We start from the raw sequence: 20098 nt of genomic DNA, 5'->3' as shown, positions 1-20098 counted from the left end.
TGTATCTGATGTGAAATGGTTATTACACTACAAAGGAGAGAGAGCTTTACTTCAAACATATTACTGCTTACATTTGGAGATGACCTGACACTATTTCTTCCCTCCTAATACCCAATTCCAATACCTAGACTTTGGGCTGATACATGTTGGCAGAAAAACACTGATTACTTGACTTTTGCTAGCCATGCTCCATTACACTCTCTCCTAATACCGCTGTGAAGTTATTTGCAGTAGTCACATGTTATTTCACTTTAAAAGGAATCAGTGATTGATATCAAGGGATGATCTCAGGTTGGTGCATTGACTGGCATACTGGATACTGGACATCACATCTTATGGCCAATAAAAAAACAGGTTTCATACCAATACTGAATGTATAGGGAAAAAAACCTGGTAATGATCCTGAAACTTGTAGCAATACCGATAATACTGTCAGTAACATAATATATTGGTATCAATACCAATACTAATCAGTCACATCAATGATATTGGTATCCACACTGAATCTAATATTGATTATGATTATAATACTGATATCAATACTGATACGGATATTGATGCAGGTGCCAGTATTTTAACTAATACTGGTATCAATTTCAAAGCTGGGACCCATACTGATATTGGTATAAATACAGAGGACAATATGTGGATCAATATCTGTACTGGGGCTAGTATCAATAGTATCCATACGGATACTAGTACTGATCAAGATCATACTACTGGTATCAATACTGATATGGATATTGATACATATACCAGTATTATAACCAATACTGGTTTCACAACCAAAGCTGGGACCAATATCGTTACTGGTATCAATACAGAGGACAATATGTGGATCAATATCTGTACTAAGATTTATTACTGATACCGATACTGGTATCAATACAGAGGTGGATACTTGTGTCAATACAGAAAATGTATTGGTAATGACGACTCATACTGGTAAAGATACTGATAGTGATACTGGTTACCACCAAGCGGCAACCTCCAGTCTAAAAATATGAGTCCAATGCGGAAGTGCTAAAAACTGCAGTTCATCGAGGATCCGCTTGAGGCTGACTCCGGAAGTACAGGAAACCACATACACACCAATTCAAAAAAGCAGATCTTTACAGCAGAAATAAACATGTTTACAGCCTGGCACAAAAGACAAGAGTAGTCTCGATCAGCACACACCGTGAGGGGGGTGAATTTTTTTCTAACGCGGCAATTTCGAAGATATTGAGATTACGGGTCTTCTAATGAGAGGCACAGCTGACTTGATTGACAGGCAGGAACACTGTAGCTGTTGGCTAGGAGGCTCAAAGCCCGCCTCTTTACGTCATACTGGCTCGACAGCAGCACTATGGCTGCCGCCCCCCATTGGCCTCAAAACAGCGCTTCAGAAACAGATGGGTGACGTCACGAATACTGATACTGCTGTCAGTATTGACGATAAAATCATTGTTCTGTAACAACTTGATAAATAAAAGTTTTAGTAGCCACTTCTAACCCCTTCTGGACTCCTTTTCAAACCCAGTCTAATCCAATTTCCTTGTAATTGACCAAAGGCAAACTGTTGCTATGAGCTGAGATGTTCTGATGCTACTAGAGAAAAACTATTTACAATCTTTGTTTGTGCTGGGGCCAGACACTTCCCTGTGTTTGCGTATCTGTGGCTATGTGATGCAAAAACAAGACGTTCGTGGCTGCACAGCATCTGTTTGCTGCTAGATGTTTTCGGTAATCGGGAGGAAACAGGATCCCACATGAACCGAGACACGCTCACAATAAAATGCTGTCTTTCTCTTACTGGAGGCATTTAAGAAGGACTTTTTTTCCCACCACACTTTTTTTTTTCCCCCCAGGAAACCTCTCTCACCCGCTCAACCTTCTCTCCCTTGTACTGAAAGGGACAGACGGGTCACTATGTGCTTAAAGTCTGCAAAAAGCTCTGCAAAAAAGTTCCAGACCAGTAAGGCACCTTCGCTTTTGGCAAAACCCACGCACGGGGCTTCAACTCTGGGCAAATGCATTAGTGGACTATGGGGAGAGCCAGCTGGAAAACAGTCGGAAACACAGAAGTCTCCAGCCAGAACCACAACTGATGAGACCAGCATCTCTAAACTTAGGTGACGCGCGGCTGGATCTGCATAAATCAACACACAGAGAAGTACACACGCAAACAAACACAAAAACAGTGACACACTTTGCAGGATCAGACTAGCACAGACACACTCATAGACAGCCCACTCCACAAACACACACACCTTGGAAAGACATAAGAATGCACACACTCCTTCTGAGTTTGAAACACTCACAGAGATGTTTTATGCCCAGAGAATTAATGAGTGTAATAGTGTTCGACTTCTGTGTGCACAGCGACAGTTTGATGAATGGGTAAACAAGTTGCAGTTTCAATATTGGCTTTACATTTACATCAGATCGGTCGGTAACAGTTTTACATAATAGCATCTACTGACCATTCGAAAGTGGTTTTGCAGGAGCTCACTCCTGCAGGCTGGTGTCAATAACGTCATGACAGGATGTGAGTCATAATCAAAGTTAACTCACCCTCTCACCCCGATGACTGAGAGTAGGCATTGCATTTGTGGTAAATGTCACAGAGAGATGTGGGTATGAGGAAGCTTGGCCTTGCACAGGCTCTCTGGATCCAAAATCTAAATTAACTTCTGCATTCCCCACCTCTACTGCAAATCATTGATCTTCTTTCTTTAGCTCTTGACAGGAAAGGTCAAAGGTGAGGATAACGAATAGAGCAGAAACTCTGGAGTGTCAGAACTCCAAGTAATAAAGTGCGATAACCCAAGTACTGGATTGAGGTACAATTTGTCAAACTGATATTGGATGGTTTCAGTTTTTGCTACTTTATAATCCTAATTTACAGCATTTAGGGGAAGTCTTGTGCTCCCCCCCCAATAATCAAATGGATAGTTTGGTTTTTTGAAGTGGAGTTGTCAATAGTAAGTTTCCACAGGATACCTGGTCAGTTTAACTTTATTTGGAGCCATCGGCAACCTCCGGCCATGAGAAAGGGCAGGGAGCTCTCAAAACAGAGCCATACTGCCAAATATAACTAGTTGGGTGCCAATAATACTTCTCTTTGACGAGAATGGTCCTGGCTGAACTAAATTATTTGGTTTCTCCCATTACAAATATGGAGAGCTTCTTGCTAAAATTGTTAAATCAAATCTTTAGATAAAACTAGAAGAGTTACTGTATTCAAATCTTGATATCCTTCTTGCTATGCCATAGCTGATCCTCAAGAATATACGCGATTGGAGCAAGCGGCAACCTCCAGTCTAAAAATATGAGTCCAATGTGGAAGTGTTAAAAAACTGCAGTTCCTCTAGTGTCCACTTGGGTCTGGATCCGGAAATACCAGAAACCACATACACACCAAGTCAAAAAAGCCGATCTTTACAGCAGAAATAAACATGTTTAGAGCCTGGTTCAAAAAAATATTTTAGTTTGAAGAGCTCATTTCTCTTTCGACACACACTGCAGGGGGGGGGGTAAATTATTTCGTTACACAGCAGTTTAGAAGAAATTAACATTCCAAGTTTTATAATTAGAGGCACAGCTGACTTGACTGACAAGCCGGGAACACTAGCTGTTAGCAAAGAGGATCAAAGCCTGCCTCTTCAAATCACACTAGCTCAACGAAGTTACGTTGAGTTCAGCATTTTCAATATGGCTCCTGCCAGGCTACAAAACATTGCTTCAGATTCACATAGGTGATGTCACAGATGCAACACAGTCTATAGTTGAGAGACTGGCTGGAGAACTGGCACGAAAGCAAGGCCATCAACTGATGATGGACGTAAGTGTAAGCCAATTTGTTTTTGCACAATTCTTGGACACATTAGTGCTACTCTGCCTGCAACGCACTGATCAGCTGTTTGGGTCTACAGGCTTCAAAAGCTGATCAGTACACTTCAATCAGAGATAAATGCACATGTTGCATCTGAGTGCCAAACAAATGGGCTTTCTGATGGCAAAGTAAAGGGCAGAAAATGTCTAAATAGATCATACTGACAGTAGCGTTTGGGTTGGAGTCCTAAAATTAGCTGAATGACATAGTAAAGTTCACCCAATCTTCGGGAGTTGTTAGCCTAGCTCTCAATCCAGTTCTCCACATGGTTTCACAACAAAGGGGCCAAACTGACCTGGACCCCCCTCTTCTGCCAGAGATATACTTGCAATGTAGCCTTGCGTTTGCATACACACATAGCTTGCCTCATGAGAGTAACTGTAACCAAACTTGAAAATACATTACATGTGTTATTGGAGGATACCTTCAGAGGGCCTGCCATAAAGCTCAGGCTGAATACGACTACTGGATGTGTAGGAAGCAAACAACAGTCAGGGATTCAAGGATGTTACTCTTACCATAGTGCTTCAAGATCAAGGCAGAAAAAAACCACAGCAGCAGCCACATATCAGCAGGAACATTCCAAAAAAAGAGTTTGAAATTTAAAGCCCCTGAGAGGAGTTTTTAGCTGGTTGTGAAATAGACTAAAATGAATACAGACATCTGTACATGACCCACAAAAGCACACAACCAACAATGACAAGATTGGTTATCTAAATGTAAGATTTAATGCCTAAAGCAGCTGTGGCGATGTAGCTGTCAGATAAACTGTCAACATCAAGCTGCAGTAACAGATCTTTTTTGCACTTCCATTGCATGAGTGATACGTTTGACTGTTAAAAAGAAGCAGATTGTGATTCGAAATAAAAAAATAAAAAAATGAAGAAGGAATGAAAAAATAAAAAAATGTAAATGTCAAAATCATCAAAGATAAGTCGTAAGGCTTTGTCAACAGCGGGGCATCAAAATTGATGCAAACTGAAAGCCCCGTATTGGAGCTTTAATTTGTCTCATCATAAGCACATTAAAAGAGAAACACAAACCTGTACTCCCACTGTTATTAAATGTCAAACACAGGAACCAAAATCATCTAAACTAGGCCTGGTGTCTGTGAGCAACACCGCCAATATGAGGGCTTATTTTGGAGATACACTTAAGAGCCATGTTCTCAACACAGTCCACTAAATTCAACCCTAAAGTGACTGGAAAATATTTTATTTAAGTAATTTATTTGTATTTTTATGAATCCGAAACATTTCAGGGGATAGTGGAAAAACACACATGAAAAAGATTAATGTGTTTCCTCGCTAAGTCTATGCCTTTTTGATCTGCTTTCTCCACTCGAAAATTCGCCCTGGCATCCCCACTGGCACAAGCCAGCACGTCTCAGTGTCTGAAAGGCTGCGGTTTTTTAAACGAAAGCAGTTTTTCCTCTGTAAAGCCAACACTCATGTCCTCGAGATATTTCAGGAAATAATAAAAAGAGATCCCCTGTTCTTGAGCCTTGTTCTCACACTGAATGAAAGACAAACACTGTATGAGCTCTTGCTGCTTTTCTGCTCACTGTGACCATGAAGTTAATGTGCAAAATATGAGTCCATTCAGGTTTTTTCCCCTCCTACACACTAAGTTCTTCACACTGACTGTACCAGAGGGACGGACTTGACACCAGCTGCTGTTTTGTTTCTCACACATCAAATGAAAGTTAATGATTTTAGCCTTTTGTATTAATGTAAGATAATACATGCATAAAATAAAGACCTTGAAAAACCACAATGGCCCAAACAATGAAAAATAATTTTAACATTGTTTTATTTTAAGTTCCCAGATGCAAGACGCAAATTGAAATGACTAAGTGCAAGGGAATAACTTATTAAAGAAATGAAAATTGGAACTTTATGATCTAATGTGAATGATTTTCATTATTTAGAGCAACAGCTACCAAATCGATCTGCAATCCTGCAAATTTAAATCTTTTATAAGATATTATTCAGTCATTGAAATTTCAAGGATTCTTTTCTTAATTTACCTGTTCATGTTTGGTGAGGCGTGTTTTGTTGTGGATGTCTGAGGAGACCAGGTTGAACTGGTGTTTCTCTGCCAGTAACCTCAGCAGGATGACCACCGTCCGGCTACCGCACTTCCCCACACGGTTGTACACCACCTGGGAGGGGAATGGGAGCACCTGCAAACAAACAAACATAAACAAAATCATAAAGACAAAATTCTGACTGTTTTTTCTATTCTCTGTTACTCCGATACAATTTCTTCTGTATGTTGAGATGTTTCATATGACTTTTATTGATGGTTTTTTATATAACCCCAAATACAGAAAAATTGCCTTTTGGGATTATGTTTAAACATGATCCAGAAATGCAGGCAACTTCTTTTTCCTGAAGCCCATTTCAGGTTGACAGAGGTGCAGTGAAAACTGTCTCATGGTCTGACCATAGACTGTATAAAATATGGACGTAGGATCCGTGACGTCAACCATCTGTTTCTGAAGTGATGTTTTGAGGCCAATCGTCGGCGACAGCCATATTGCTGCTGTCGAGCCAGTGTGACGCAAAGAGGCGGGCTTTGAGCCTCCTAGCCAACAGCTACAGTGTTCCTGCCTGTCAATCAAGTCAGCTGTGCCTCTCATTGGAAGACTCGTAATCTAAATATCTACTAAATTGATGCATTAGAAAAAAATGCCCCCCCTGTACAGTGTGTGCCGATCGAGAAATGAGCTATCCAGGCTACACTCGTCTTTCGTACCAGGCTGTAAACATGTTTATTTCTGCTGTAAAGATCAGCTTTTTTGAATGAGTGTGTATGTGACTTCCAGTACTTCCGGAGCCAACCACAAGCGAATTCTCGATGAACTGCAGATTTTAGCACTTCTGCATTGGACCCATATTTTTAGACCGGAGGTTGCCGCTTGGGTCTGACATATCAAAATTTGACATTCTTTTAGGAAATCATGGACGCCTTGTCCTCTGCTTTGAAGAAGAGTGGGACCACCTTGCTAACACATCTGGGAAGGCACTGTTAAAGCTGAGCACTATAAACATGTTTTGGAGCAACATATAGCTGCCATCCTGACAATGCCTTCTTCAGGGAAGACCTTACATATTTTAGCAAGACAATGCCAAACCACAGCATTTGGCACATATTACAACAGTATGGGTCTGTAGTAGAAGAATCCAGGTGCATAACTGGTCTGCCTGCAGTCCTGACTTGTAACCCATTGAAAACATTTGGGGCATCATGAGATGAAAAATATGGAAATAGTAAAGTAAAACTTTTCAGTTTCAATATTTGATATGTTGTCTTTTCACTATTTACAATTAAACACAGGTTTTTCAAACGGTTTGCAAACCATCACATTCTGTTTTTATCAACATTTTCCACAGTGTCCAAACTTCTTTTGGAATTGGGGTTGAATTTATAGAAAAGGCAGGGGTGTGTAGAACAAGCAAAAATCAGTCCATAAAAAAGATCAAAGTGTGAAAAGTGACACAAAGAGGAGAAAACAACAAGAAAAACTACAGAAGTTCATCAAACGCTGGCTGGATTCTCTTCCCTCATTTAGTCTGACCTTTGACCTCTGTCTCTCACATGTACTCCCCCTGAGGCTGGACTCAATTGACCTTGCAACATATTCCCTTTCTGCTCTGAAACACACACACACATACACATTCACACACACACAAGCACACACACACACACACACACACACACACACACACACACACACACACACACACACAAATGTGAGTGCTTTCATCTTCTCTCACATGCTTTTCCTCCGCTGAGCCCAATGAGTCAGAGATTCTGCCGATTTCTCTGCAAAGCGATACTGACACAACTTCCACACACATACGCACACACAAGCTACAGCATGTGCACATAGGAATCACATGACTCACCAATTAAAACAAGCAGCTCAGCCATGAATCAGAGACACAAATGAGGTGGATGTGCAAGTGTATAAATGTTAGTTTCTCTTGCAGAAAGGAGGAAGTTTTTGGCCGACATGCATACTGAACATGAAACTCATTTTAACACCAGGGCAGAAAGAATGCACTAATTTGGCAATTATCCCTGAGGGCCTTCAGGGTTTACACAAGCGGCCCCTTAAGAATGAAGGTAATCTAGGAGGATTCACCCGGAAGAAGAGGAGTGACCGGGCCACTCCAAGGATCTTCACCTGCAACATATCGATAACTTCTACTGCTTTCTAACGTGTAAAAACCATCCCTAGAGTTTGAGGAAAACAGAGAAAGATCAACTTTTTCAGTTTCTGGACATCATAACTCAGTTTTTTTGTACATGTCTGACTGAATTAACCACTTTACCATCGAATTGACTCATTTTTGCAGCTTTCTTAACTGACTTTTACTTGTTCCTCTCTCTGATGTGGCACAAAATCATCATTCATCTTCAATTAATATCAGTCTTCTTCATCTGTTTCTGCAGACACAAAGAGATCAGCAGGGCCACACACACACACACACACACAAGAACACACACATTTTTAGATTTTGTCTTGTCCCCTCCAAAAGCAGCACTATTAGCAGCAAGAGTCATTCTGAATGCCAGCAGTCCAACATAACAGCATTAAAGAAGACAGCGTGACAGACAGGCAACAAGTAAAGAAGAGACAGGAAAAAGGGATAGAGATAGTCAAAAGAGGAAGCAGTCAGTGATGACAGAGCATTTCCTCCCTGATTTTTCCCAGAATCAGCGTTTTACAGGACGTCATGAGTGATTAAACCAGTCTGACATTATATCAGAGGATGTACGGGAACATTGGCCCCGGGAAGAAGGAGGGTAAACTGGAAAAACAATTCACATGTAATGTTTGTGCTTAAAAACAAGCTTAGACATGCTTTATTGACAGCAATATGCTTCCGCTTGTGTCACTTACTGTGAAAACTATTTAACACATCAGATACTTTTTAATAAAATGATTAGACAAAATATATAGATCAAAATCTTCTGTTCACTCCCATAGTGTAAATGAGTGATAGGTGTCATGGCACACCCACTTGATTTGATGATCAATTGGGCTTAATTCATTCAGCTCAGAGGCACCGACTTTCAATCCATGACACATCAGGAGCGCTCCAAGACTGTAGAAATCATGAATGCAGCACAACTGTTTACCAGGAAGCTTAAAAACTTCCCATACTCCCAGCCAAAATATTCCCCACTGTTAATCCTAACTGTCCTAGATGCAGTAACCCAGTCTGGTTGGGCCACATGTTCTGGTCCTGTCCCTCCATGGTCAATTTCTGGTCCTCGGTATTTGGCTGCCTCTCTGCTTTATGTGATACGCCTCTTAAGCTTAACCCACTCACTGCCATTTTGGGGGTGATGCATATAGAAACTCATGCCACAAATGCATAGAAGAAAGCAGTAGCATTTAGTAGCCTCATCGCACGCAGACTCATCCTAATGAATTGGAAGTCTAATAACCCCCTTCCCTTTAGAAGATGGGTACACGAATTGCTGTCTCTGTTCCAACTAGAGACAATTAGACATACACTGAGAGGTTTCCCTGAGAAATTGACAAAAGTATGGTCTCCATCCATCCATTATCTTGACCGCTTATCCCGTTAGGGGTCACGAGGGGCTGGAGCCTATCCCAGCTGGCTTCGGGCGGAAGGCAGGGTACACCCTGGACAGGTCGCCAACCTATCACAGGGCTAACACAAAGACACAGACAACCATTCACGCACACACTCACACCTACGGGCAATTTAGAGTGACCAATTAACCTGGTAAGTATGTTTTTGGACTGTGGGAGAAAGCCGGAGTACCCGGAGAGAACCCACGCATGCACGGAGAGAACATGCAAACTCCACACAGAAAGGCACCTGCCCGGCCGGGTATTCAGACCAGGAACCTTCTAGCTTGTTGAGGCAACAGTGCTACCCACTGCACCGCCGTGCAGCCTAAGTATGGTTCCATTTGTTGAATTTTGTAAAGGAGTTGACTATGATGCCTGCTGATTGATGCCCATTAGGTTGGCCTGTGATGCTTACTTGCTTCTTGTCAATAGATGGAAATTATGTTTTTTATTTTTCTTATTACCATCTGTTGGCTCGTCATTTTGTTTATTCTGTTTATTCCTCTTCTTGAATCTCCTTCATCGCTTTGTATTTAGGGTGTACTCTTGGTACATTTCGCATACTTTACGGATTAATAAAGTACGTTTCTTCTTCTTCTTCCCATACTCCATCTCTTTGCAGGTTTCCTTGAGAATAATCAAAAGTTAGCTTGAGTCTGCTGTTCCAATATGGCGACCGCCATCTATGGACTTCATAACACCTCTTCAGGAACCAATGGGTCACGTCACTGAGACTATAGCCAGGTGTTATGCAGTTGATGGCTCAAACATGCCCCAAAACTCATGAAACCTGGTGAATACATCAGAGGAAGTGAAGTGTAGGGTGTCTTAGCTTAGCGGTTAAATCACACACCCTGTGTAGAGAGGCAATGCTTATTCCTTGAAGTGGACTGCTCAGGTTTGGCTCACTCTCTTTCTCAGTTTCCTATTCTATCCACTGTCCTGTCTTTACATAAAGGCATAAACGGTCAAAAATAAGCTTGGTGGTGAAGCATCTGACATGATGAGGGCATGGAGAATTGTCTCCATAGCGCCCTCTGGCAGATATTAAGGAAATACAATCCTAGATAGAAAAATTTAGATGATATAAAAAATTCAAGTTCAAGTAAAATCAAGTGTTTTAAGAAGAATCATTAGAGCAAACAGGCGCTGGTTCTCTTGGACAGCGCTCCAACATTCCTCCGTGTTTTCAAACCGACTTCTCAGCTTATCACAATAAATAAATAAAAATGATCTGGGTAAAATACATGCAGTGTTTCGCACCATGCCACTACCCCACTGATATGATGACAAATGGCTGTGTCAGACCTCTAACTGCCTGCTGTTGCATAACAGAAGAATAACACCACAGATGCTATCAGAAGTCCAAAGCTAATGTCTAACACTGACAGCACTGAAAGGCCGACCTCTCACATCGTGCCATTGTCAATTTCTCTCTGCAGAGCTGAGGCTTCTGATGGATGCTGTGAGAAATGCTGTCAGGAAGGCGTTCTGTCAATAGTCAATCCACACTGTTAAGAATAGTATTATGTAACAGGTTTCTTTTATTGTGTCGGGTCTGGGCACTCCAGTTCTTGAGAGTCAGCCTGTTATATTTACAGATCTGGTGCTGTCTTAGAGGAGATGAGTCCTACCCTTTTCCTCTCTCATGCTCCCTTTTTCACTTTCTCAGTGTTCTTTCTTTTCTCACACACTGCCCACACACTACCGCCAAAACCTTCAAAACACTTCATGCTGTTTTGAGGGATTTTTGGAAGTGACATCAGTTTTACAAACACATAAATTCCCATCCATGAGCACCTCTTTCTTCAAAACATGAACATAACTCTGCAATTGTGCAATTAATACATTTAAAAATTCAGCATGTAGGGGCTTTGATTAATCCTGATGAATCCAAATTTTAAAAAAACATATATGTTTTAAAATTTAAATCTGGAATGTGTAAATTGAAATGTAAAGACAGCTAGATCCTAAATTGTTGATATGCAATTTTTTTTGGACAGCTACCTCTGTACTTTAGCCAAATGTTGCCACATACCCTAATTTGAGTACCACCTTAGGTTTAACTACTCCCTAAGAATGGCTTCCATAGAGCAATAGCAGGTGCTTCTTTTTCTAACTGGGATAGATGTTCTTCTCAAGTGACATTTTCAAAGTTATTAGGTTCTCTCATTATAATGCATAAGGGAAAACTCCACATGCTGTGAATGACTAAATCTGGAGTTGTGACTTGTGTGTTAATGATGCTGACCTTTTGTCAGTGTTTTTTTCACTGTAAAAAGAGACTCCAGTGTGTAGTGAAATTATTTTATTTCACTGAGTATCCAGAGAACTGTAGGGGAACATCAGGCTTCATGATCAATCAAAGTTTTATATGACATCATCTGCTCTTGTCTGCTGCCCAGTCACATGAGCGCAAGTCTCCTTTTATCTCCTGATTCTGCATCACTGTTATTTAAAGCTACAGTAGGTAACATTATTTCAGTGGAGTTTTAGTCAAAATATAAAATTCTTATGGTTTGACATTGTAATGAACAGTATTTAACTGAAATAATACACTGTTATGTGTCTGTGAGCATTCAACCCTTGTTTATTAGCTCTATTAAAAAATGGTCCGGTCCGAGTCAAACAACCAATCAGAGTTTGCTTGCTTGTAGCTAGCCAATCACAGCAACTCTGTACAATTTCACATCCTCCGGCTTCATGAGACTTGCGATAGCAGCTTTCTCTCTCTCTCTCTCTCTCTCACTCACTCTCTCTCCTCACCTCAGTGTTGCTGAGAGCACAGTGGATGAGTATGCATGAGTTATTTAAATATTGGAATGTTTGTATTGCTTACTGCTACTTTAATGTTATTACTGTGATGTTGTTGACTGTTTTTAAGAGCTATCTGAGGTGAATGAGGCTCTGTGTTAATTTGCATATGAAGCAGGAAAGCTTTATATGATTAGTTTACATTGAAATAATTCAGTCGTTGAGGTCTCCAGACTAAACACGTGTTATCGCATAAACAGTGACAGACATTCTCTGCAACATTCAGTCATATTACAAAAACTTTAAGAGAATATGTCCTGGTTTGACACAAGTCAGGACACATTAACATGCTCTTAAACTGATTTCAGTTAGTTTAGAGCGCTACAAAAATATATATATTTTTATATTTTGTGTGACGGCCCCTGCTTGCTATTGCAATGCTTTGATTTTAGTGAGGTTAGTACACAGTCATAGCCATAAATGCAAAGGTACTAATAATTAGCATAATAATTTATTTCTGTGTTTTGGTTTCCGGCCTTGGTTTGCTCATTTTCGGTTTCAGCCAAGAAATTTCGTTTTGGTGCATCCCTAGTGGTTTTACTAACTTACATGTGTTTCCCCAAGATGCCAGGAGTGCTGCTGACTGGCTACATCCTCTCCCTGCTACCTCGCTCACTCTCCCCATGCCAGACCAACTCGCACCATTGCTTAAGTTGGACTTTTGTGTTAGTGCACTCAATAACACCTCTCATTACAACATATTCACGCACCCACATGCACACTACTGATATTACAGACTCTACATACCCCATACTCATTGTAATTCCTTGTTTATCTCATTTACATTTATAATAAATAACTTATTTACTTTAATTATTTTGGGCTCTTCTTGTCTTATGTCATGGCTCACAAGCCAGGTTATGACAATTGTTCTCCCCCTATCATTCATTGAAATTTTCACTCATTTGGGTGTGCTCGTTTAGCCCATAGACTGTAAAAAATATGGACGTAGTATCCGTGACGTCACCCATCTGTTTCTGAAGAGCTGTTTTGAGACCAATCGGCTGCGGCAGCCATATTGCTTCTGTCGAGCCAGTGTGACGTAAAGAGGCGGGCTTTGAGCCTCCTAGCCAACAGCTGCAGTGTTCCCACAGGCAGCTGTGCCTCTCATTGGAAGACTGGTAATCTCAATATCTTTGAAATTGCCGAATTAGAAAAAAATTCACCCCCATCACAGTGAGAGGACGTCGAGAAATTAGCTATTCAGACTACACTCATCTTTTGTACCAGGCTGTAAACATGTTTATTAATGCTGCAAAGATCGTCTTTTCCCCATTCATGTGTATGTGACTTCCGGTACTTCCGGAGCCAGCCTCAAGCGGATCCTCGATGAACTGCAGCTTTTAACACTTCCGCATTGACTCATATTTTTAGACCGGAGGTTGCCGCTTGGTTTGGCCTCGTGATTGAGTTTTGGGGCCCATGTGGAGAGGCTTCGAAGTGGTGGTTCGAAATCAGCCTACAGACCTATGCCACATGTCGCTCTCATAGACTGTATAAAATATGGATGTAATATCCGTGACATCACCCATCTGTTCCTGAGCACTCTTTTGAAGCCAGTCGTCGGAGGCAGCCATATTGGAAATGCGGAACTCAACCAGGCATAGTGTGACATAAAGGGGCGGAGTTTGAGCCTCCTAGCCAACAGCTATGTGTTCCCGACCGGGAGTCAAGTCAGTCATGTTCTGATTTGGGCAAAAACTCGTAATCTTAATATCTTCTGAACCATTGCATTAGAAAAAAGTTCACCCCTGTACAGTGTGTGCCAAAAGATAAATTAGCTACGTAGAGCCAAGCCGTTTTTTGAACCAGGCTGTAAACATGTTTATTAATGCTACAAAAATTGTCTTTTTTTAATTGGGGTCTATGTGGTTTCCGGAGTTTCTGCAGCACAAAAATAAACTTTTTATTTTCACACACTCACTGCTGTTTGAAGGATATTTTTACCTTCCTATCCTTGTCACCTGGCAACACCCTGTCAGAAGTTTCATGTTTTGCACATGCTTTCATATAAACCACTCATATTGCACATAAAAAACATTGAATTAAATAAAATTCTATAAAAAGGACAAACAAATGCAAAGAAATTTAAAATAAAGTTAAAGTTCAGCTGGAAGATACAGCCAAGAAACAATAACAACTCTCTCAGAAGTAATGTTACTAATGATGTTTCCTTTTAAACTGGAGATGCATGGAGGAAGTCTCTCTAAAGCTGTTAAAGTGAATTAAGATAAATTGATTTCCAATGCTTGAGAGTGAATGGGTACAATAATATATTCAGCAGCACCACTAATGATAGCAGATTCTACTGTGCGTAGGAGATGCTTATCAAAATGCTTTTCATGGTTAACCAACAGATGTTAAGGCTTTATAGACACTTTACTGTGCAGAACAATAACTCTGAGTGCTTAATATTAAATATTAAAACCATGAGGTCACAACATCATCAAAACTTTTCCATCATCACTTGATGAAATCTTCGAAGACTCTTCAAAGGTGTTTCAGCTTTGCTATTGACTTCACTTTTTTCTTGGGATCATTTACTTTCATCTCTTTTTCACTTTAAATCTTTATGATTTAACATTTCAAAGACATCTAAAAAAAAACACTAACACCTGACATTGATTTAAAGAGCTATCAGGACTATATTTATGAGAAAATAAAAACACTCTGGTGCATGTACATGGTTCTTTTTAAGATTTAGTGCTTGTATGAATCAGGTGAAAACATGCTGGAAAAGTGCTCAAAGTGATTTCTAGAAACACATCCAACACATGTAAAAATGTCAAGGGAGCAATCTTGACATGCTTCCCTTCACATAAAGACCCATAACTCTATTCCGGGAGCTACGTGGTTTTTCCATACACTCTCATTTACATCCAGCTTTCCACTTGATTCCTAATCTTCCTCCACATTCACCAGGACCTCAGACTTATGTGTGCATACACTGAAACGCAGCCAACCTCTGCTTTAAGAGGAAGATCAATCTCAGCTGCGGCAGGACATCAACAATTAGATTAAGAGGGATGTGGCTGATTGACACAGCATTAGCATTGTCTGTATGGTGGATGAGATGATGACAGATATATAATCAGTCAAAGTTAGTGACTTATGTTTAGCCACAGGCAACCTCGTCTGAATTTAAAGCTCCAGTGAGGAATTTCTGACTGTTCGTGAAACAGATTGATTTTAACAGTGATGCCTTTTAATGACCTACTAAAGCAAACAAGACCATCAGCAACACAATTGTCAATGACGGGATATTATGGTGAGGACCAAGCTGCAACCTCTGGTCTAAAAATATGAGTCCAATGCGGAAGTGCTAAAAACTGCAGTTCATCGAGGATCCGCTTGAGGCTGGCTCCGGAAGAACCGGAAGTCACATACACATGAATGGGAAAAAGACAATCTTTACATCAGAAATAAACATGTTTACAGCCTGGTACAAAAGACAAGAGTAGTCTGGATAGCTCATTTCTCAATCGGCACACACTGTACGGGGGTTGAATTTTTTTCTAACGCTACAATTTCGAAGATATTGAGATTACGAGTCTTCCAATGAGAGGCACAGCTGACGTGATTGACAGGCGGGAACACTGTACCTGTTGGCTAGGAGGCTCAAAGCCCGCCTCTTTACGTCACAACCGCTCGACAGCAGCAATATGGCTGTCGCCGCCGACAATTGGTCTCAAAACAGTGCTTCAGAAACAGATGGGTGACGTCACGGATAGTATGTCCATATTTTATACAGTCTATGGTGAGGACCAGGTAAAATGAAATAGCTGGATGGGATAGTGAGTGCTTTTCAGGTAGTGTCGGTAAGAACACCCAATGAAGCAGTTTCTCTTTGAGTTAACCTCCTTTCACTTTGATGTGCAGAAAGTTGGGTGCTTACAAGATGTGTGTGTGGTCTGAAATACATAATAAACAGAAATCAAACATTTGTCTATATTTATATACTGTCCACCTAGATATCAAGTTCAGCTGGGAGACCCACATTGATAACCTGTGTACCCGCGTACAGCAAAGATTGTACTTTCCACTACTCAGGGTGTTTGGCGTTAACCAACAGGCTATGTTCTTGTTTTATCAAGCTGTACTGGAGAGTATCATCAGGTATGGGATGACAGCATGGTATGGTAACCTCTCTGTTCAGCTCAAAACCAAACTCTCTCACCTGGTGCAGACTGCCATGAAGGTTTTTGGAAAGACTGGCAACCCTTCCCTACAGGCCATTTATGAGCAGTGTGTTCTTGGGCAGGCTCAGAGAATACTTGTAGATCCATTGCACATCCTTTAGAAAAAAGAAGGCTATTTCCTCAGAATCTGTCAATCATTTGTCCTGACATCCTCCCCCTCACAGTGGTCCGAAGCTTTAGAAATTACTATTAATATAGTAATTGTCAGGCTTGATGCTGATGGTCTCAGTTGCTTTGGTAGGTCATAAAACGGCATCACTGTTAATTTCAGTCTGTTTCATAGTCAGCCAAAAAAGACTCAACGGGGCTTTAAAGTCAAACTAAGATTAATTTATTTATGAGACAAAAGTGTGATTTAAGCCCTGCATTGTGTCTGCAGCTCTGCCTGCCAGGCTGTGTGGAGCCCTAACAAGCTCCAGCAGTCACAGAAAAGGGCAAATTGTAAATCTTTCATAATGTCTGCCTTTGATACTCTGTAACACCAGGAATTACCAGACAACTTTGAGACAATGTGTTCAAAAGATATGGAAACTTTTAAGCAAATTGGTCTTTTGTGGCGTCCTTTAGTGCCTTGGAGACTTTACCTTGTAATAAAATCAGACTATTCTGTGTCAAAATGAGCTCCAGTGTTGTGTTTCTATGATTAATAATCAGAATGGTTTAGACTAGCCTCAGGACACTGTCAAGCTGTTTCACTCAATTTCAAGCTGGAAATAATGAAAACTCCTGTGATTGATAACACATCATTGCCATCACATTTCGGCAGGCCTAAGTAACAAGGCAGTATTGACAGCAACTGTATTTGAAAGTATAATGTGATTGTGAGCCGGTCTACCTTACAATAAAACTAGAATTAAAGGAAAATGTTGTGAACTTCCCCAGAGTAAGCCACAGTTTGTTTCGTATAAATAACACCCCACCTCTATCTGCATGACACATGCACTTTGGCTGTCTGTTTTGGCTCATAGTGGCAAGAACAGGCTTCTCAAAGTAAACATATAACTCAAAAACAAAACCCAGATGTGACCTGACAGTACAGCCACTCACAAACAAACCCGTGACCAAACTAGATTAAGCTGAGCTACATGCAAACTGCTCTGCCAGCATCATCAAACAGCCCTATCAGACTGCAGAAGAAGATACAAATGATAAAGGAGGGAATTAAAAAGGTGAGGAATGGGGTGAAAATGAGGCGGCGATTGACTAAAGATGCCGATAAATGAACAGACGGAGGGAGAGAGAAGTTGGCGGGGGCAGAAAGAGGGAGCACAGAGGAGAGATAGTCATGCAGACATGCAGCTGGATGAATACAAGGCCCCTGTGTAACACTCAGAGCATTACTGTAGCGCAGAAGCCAGGTCTAGTTGGTATTTAGAGGGAGTTTGCACGCAGCCCCCTCGCACAGACTGAACCCTTATCCCGACTGGACTCAACTGGCTCCAAAAACGCAGTGAAACACATCAGAGACAGAGAGGAAAAAGTCCAAGGACAAAGAGGTGAAAATGGACTGATAGGGAAATATGCACCAGAAGATGTAGGGACATACTTACTCTTGGAAGAGGGGGCCCGTGGTCATCAAGATATGTGGATTCACCTGCAATGACAAGAAAGTATACGTCTTAGGATTCGGACATGCAATTCAAAGCCTTTTAAGAGGAGATCAGAGGGCTTAAACTTCAAAGCAACTACTTTACATCGGCATATAGAATCAGGTATTTGAGCTGTTTCCAGATTGAGAAGCCTTAAGGCACTGAGAATTGTATAAGAAGAAAACGCTGGTCTATGGTCCAAAAAGCATCCCAAAGGGGCAGTAACAGCAACTACACCAAGCTCTGAGGATTCAAAACATTCATCCTCTTCAGTGCTCAGTTTTTCCATTCCTGTTATGTTCACAAAAGCATAAATGTACCTCAAGAACAAGAAGATCTTCAAGATTCATAAACCATTTTCAACTCTTTGTATTCGCTGACACATCTGTTGTTAAAAGCCAAAACTTGGGACATGTTCTTTGTCTTCAGAAGCTGAGTTACAGGGGAGGTGAGCCATCTCCCATTCTTACTATGTCTACTGAGAGTTGCGAGTGCGAACCAGCAATGGGAAGTGAAAGATAAACAAAACATAGCAATGCTGCAACACCATCACATCCTAAACTTGTATGCTGTATTTGTGTTTCACCCTAAATGCCAGAAGAAATTGGATGCCTGCAAACTATTTAAAGCAGACCTCGCTTAGCATGGGAGCACATGGTGCATGAGAGTTTGAATGAAAGGCATGTTGGATGACTCTTCAGCATCAAATGTCAACTGACATTTCTCTGAACAGTCCATAGTCAGAGTCACGCTGTGTGACTTTACTCTCATTTACATTTTCAGTCTGTCACCTTAAATCTTTTCCCCAAGAGCACGTCACCTTTTCTCTCCTTTGGCATTTCTTCTACAGTAACCAAGCTACACAGTAAAACTAAATAACATGCCTTACATTAACACTTATGCGTAAAGCCATGGCAAATATGGCTTGAGTTAAATACATTTAGGCTACTGTCCATGAAGCAGGTGGCCTCGATTTGATTCCAACCAAGAGGCACTCTCCAGTCTTGAAATATGAAACCAATGTGGAAGTGATAGAAAACACAGTTCCTCAAGCGTCCACTTGAGGCTGGCTCCAGAGGAAACGGAAGTCAAATACACACCTATTCAAAAAAGGCCATCTTTACAACATAAATAAACATTAATACAGCTTGGTTCTCACACACACTGTACACAATTAATGGAGGAGCCGACTTGCCTGACAGGTGGGCTAAGGTCCCACCTCAACTCTACCTCTTTGCCTCTTGTTAGGTCGACTAAAAGTTACGTTGATTCAGCATTTCCAATATGGCGACTGCCGTCAACATACTTCAAAACTCAGCATCCGAAACAATGGCTGATGTAATAAAGACTACATCCATGTTTTAAACCAGTCAGTGATTTTAACCTGTTGTCCTCCTACTACTCTATCCACCGTCCTACCTTTCCAAAATAAAAGCACAAAAAGCCAAAAATAAACTTCAAAACCAAACCCCCCCCAAAAAGGTTTGAGTTGCAGCCCGACCTCCCAGTTTATGTATCACCTCAGAAGAGTTTTTCCAATGAGTTTGTGGTCTCAATCACCAGTAGAGGGTGTGGCTACCTGTGAGTTACAATTCCCTACCATGCCACCCATGACTGCAACTAGGGATGCACTGAAAATTTGGCCACCGAAACACTGTTATCACCGAAACAACACGTCCGAAAAAGAATGTTGTGGTGACTAACTAGGCCAATTATGTGTGTGATATAAGTGAAGTGGCAGCTATACATAGTAGCATAGCAGAGTGATATGTGTCAGACAACAATGTTGATCGGACCCCCCTCCTCTCTGCGTTACCCTCTGTCACACTTAACAGAGACACTAATCAGCAGCAGCAGCCGTAGCATGCGATGCAGGGATTTTCATCTGTTAGCTGCTTCAAAGTGTTAAAACTCTGTTTTTTAGAGTCCAAAAACGTGTAGGATCGATGACTAAAGCTGTGACTTGAAGCTAAATGAACAACTGCTTATATTTCAACTC

At 41.0% G+C, this 20098-nt stretch overlaps 1 protein-coding gene across 2 annotated transcripts in view; it reads right to left on the bottom strand.

Annotated features, from left to right (window-relative positions):
• Window positions 1-20098, bottom strand: part of usta (uronyl 2-sulfotransferase a) — an 84068-nt gene that overhangs the window by 19898 nt on the left and 44072 nt on the right. For both annotated transcript variants that reach the window (XM_034699603.1, XM_034699604.1), the window contains 2 exons: window positions 18061-18104; window positions 5907-6062 (listed from right to left, as the gene is read on the bottom strand). In XM_034699603.1, the coding sequence (XP_034555494.1) occupies window positions 5907-6062; window positions 18061-18104 (200 nt within the window). The remainder of the gene's footprint in view (window positions 1-5906; window positions 6063-18060; window positions 18105-20098) is intronic.

This window comes from Notolabrus celidotus, chromosome 13, assembly GCF_009762535.1.
Source record: "Notolabrus celidotus isolate fNotCel1 chromosome 13, fNotCel1.pri, whole genome shotgun sequence".
NCBI lineage: Eukaryota > Metazoa > Chordata > Actinopteri > Labriformes > Labridae > Notolabrus > Notolabrus celidotus.
Note: the sequence above shows the minus strand (reverse complement) of the source record. Positions and strands in the feature narration are given on the sequence as shown.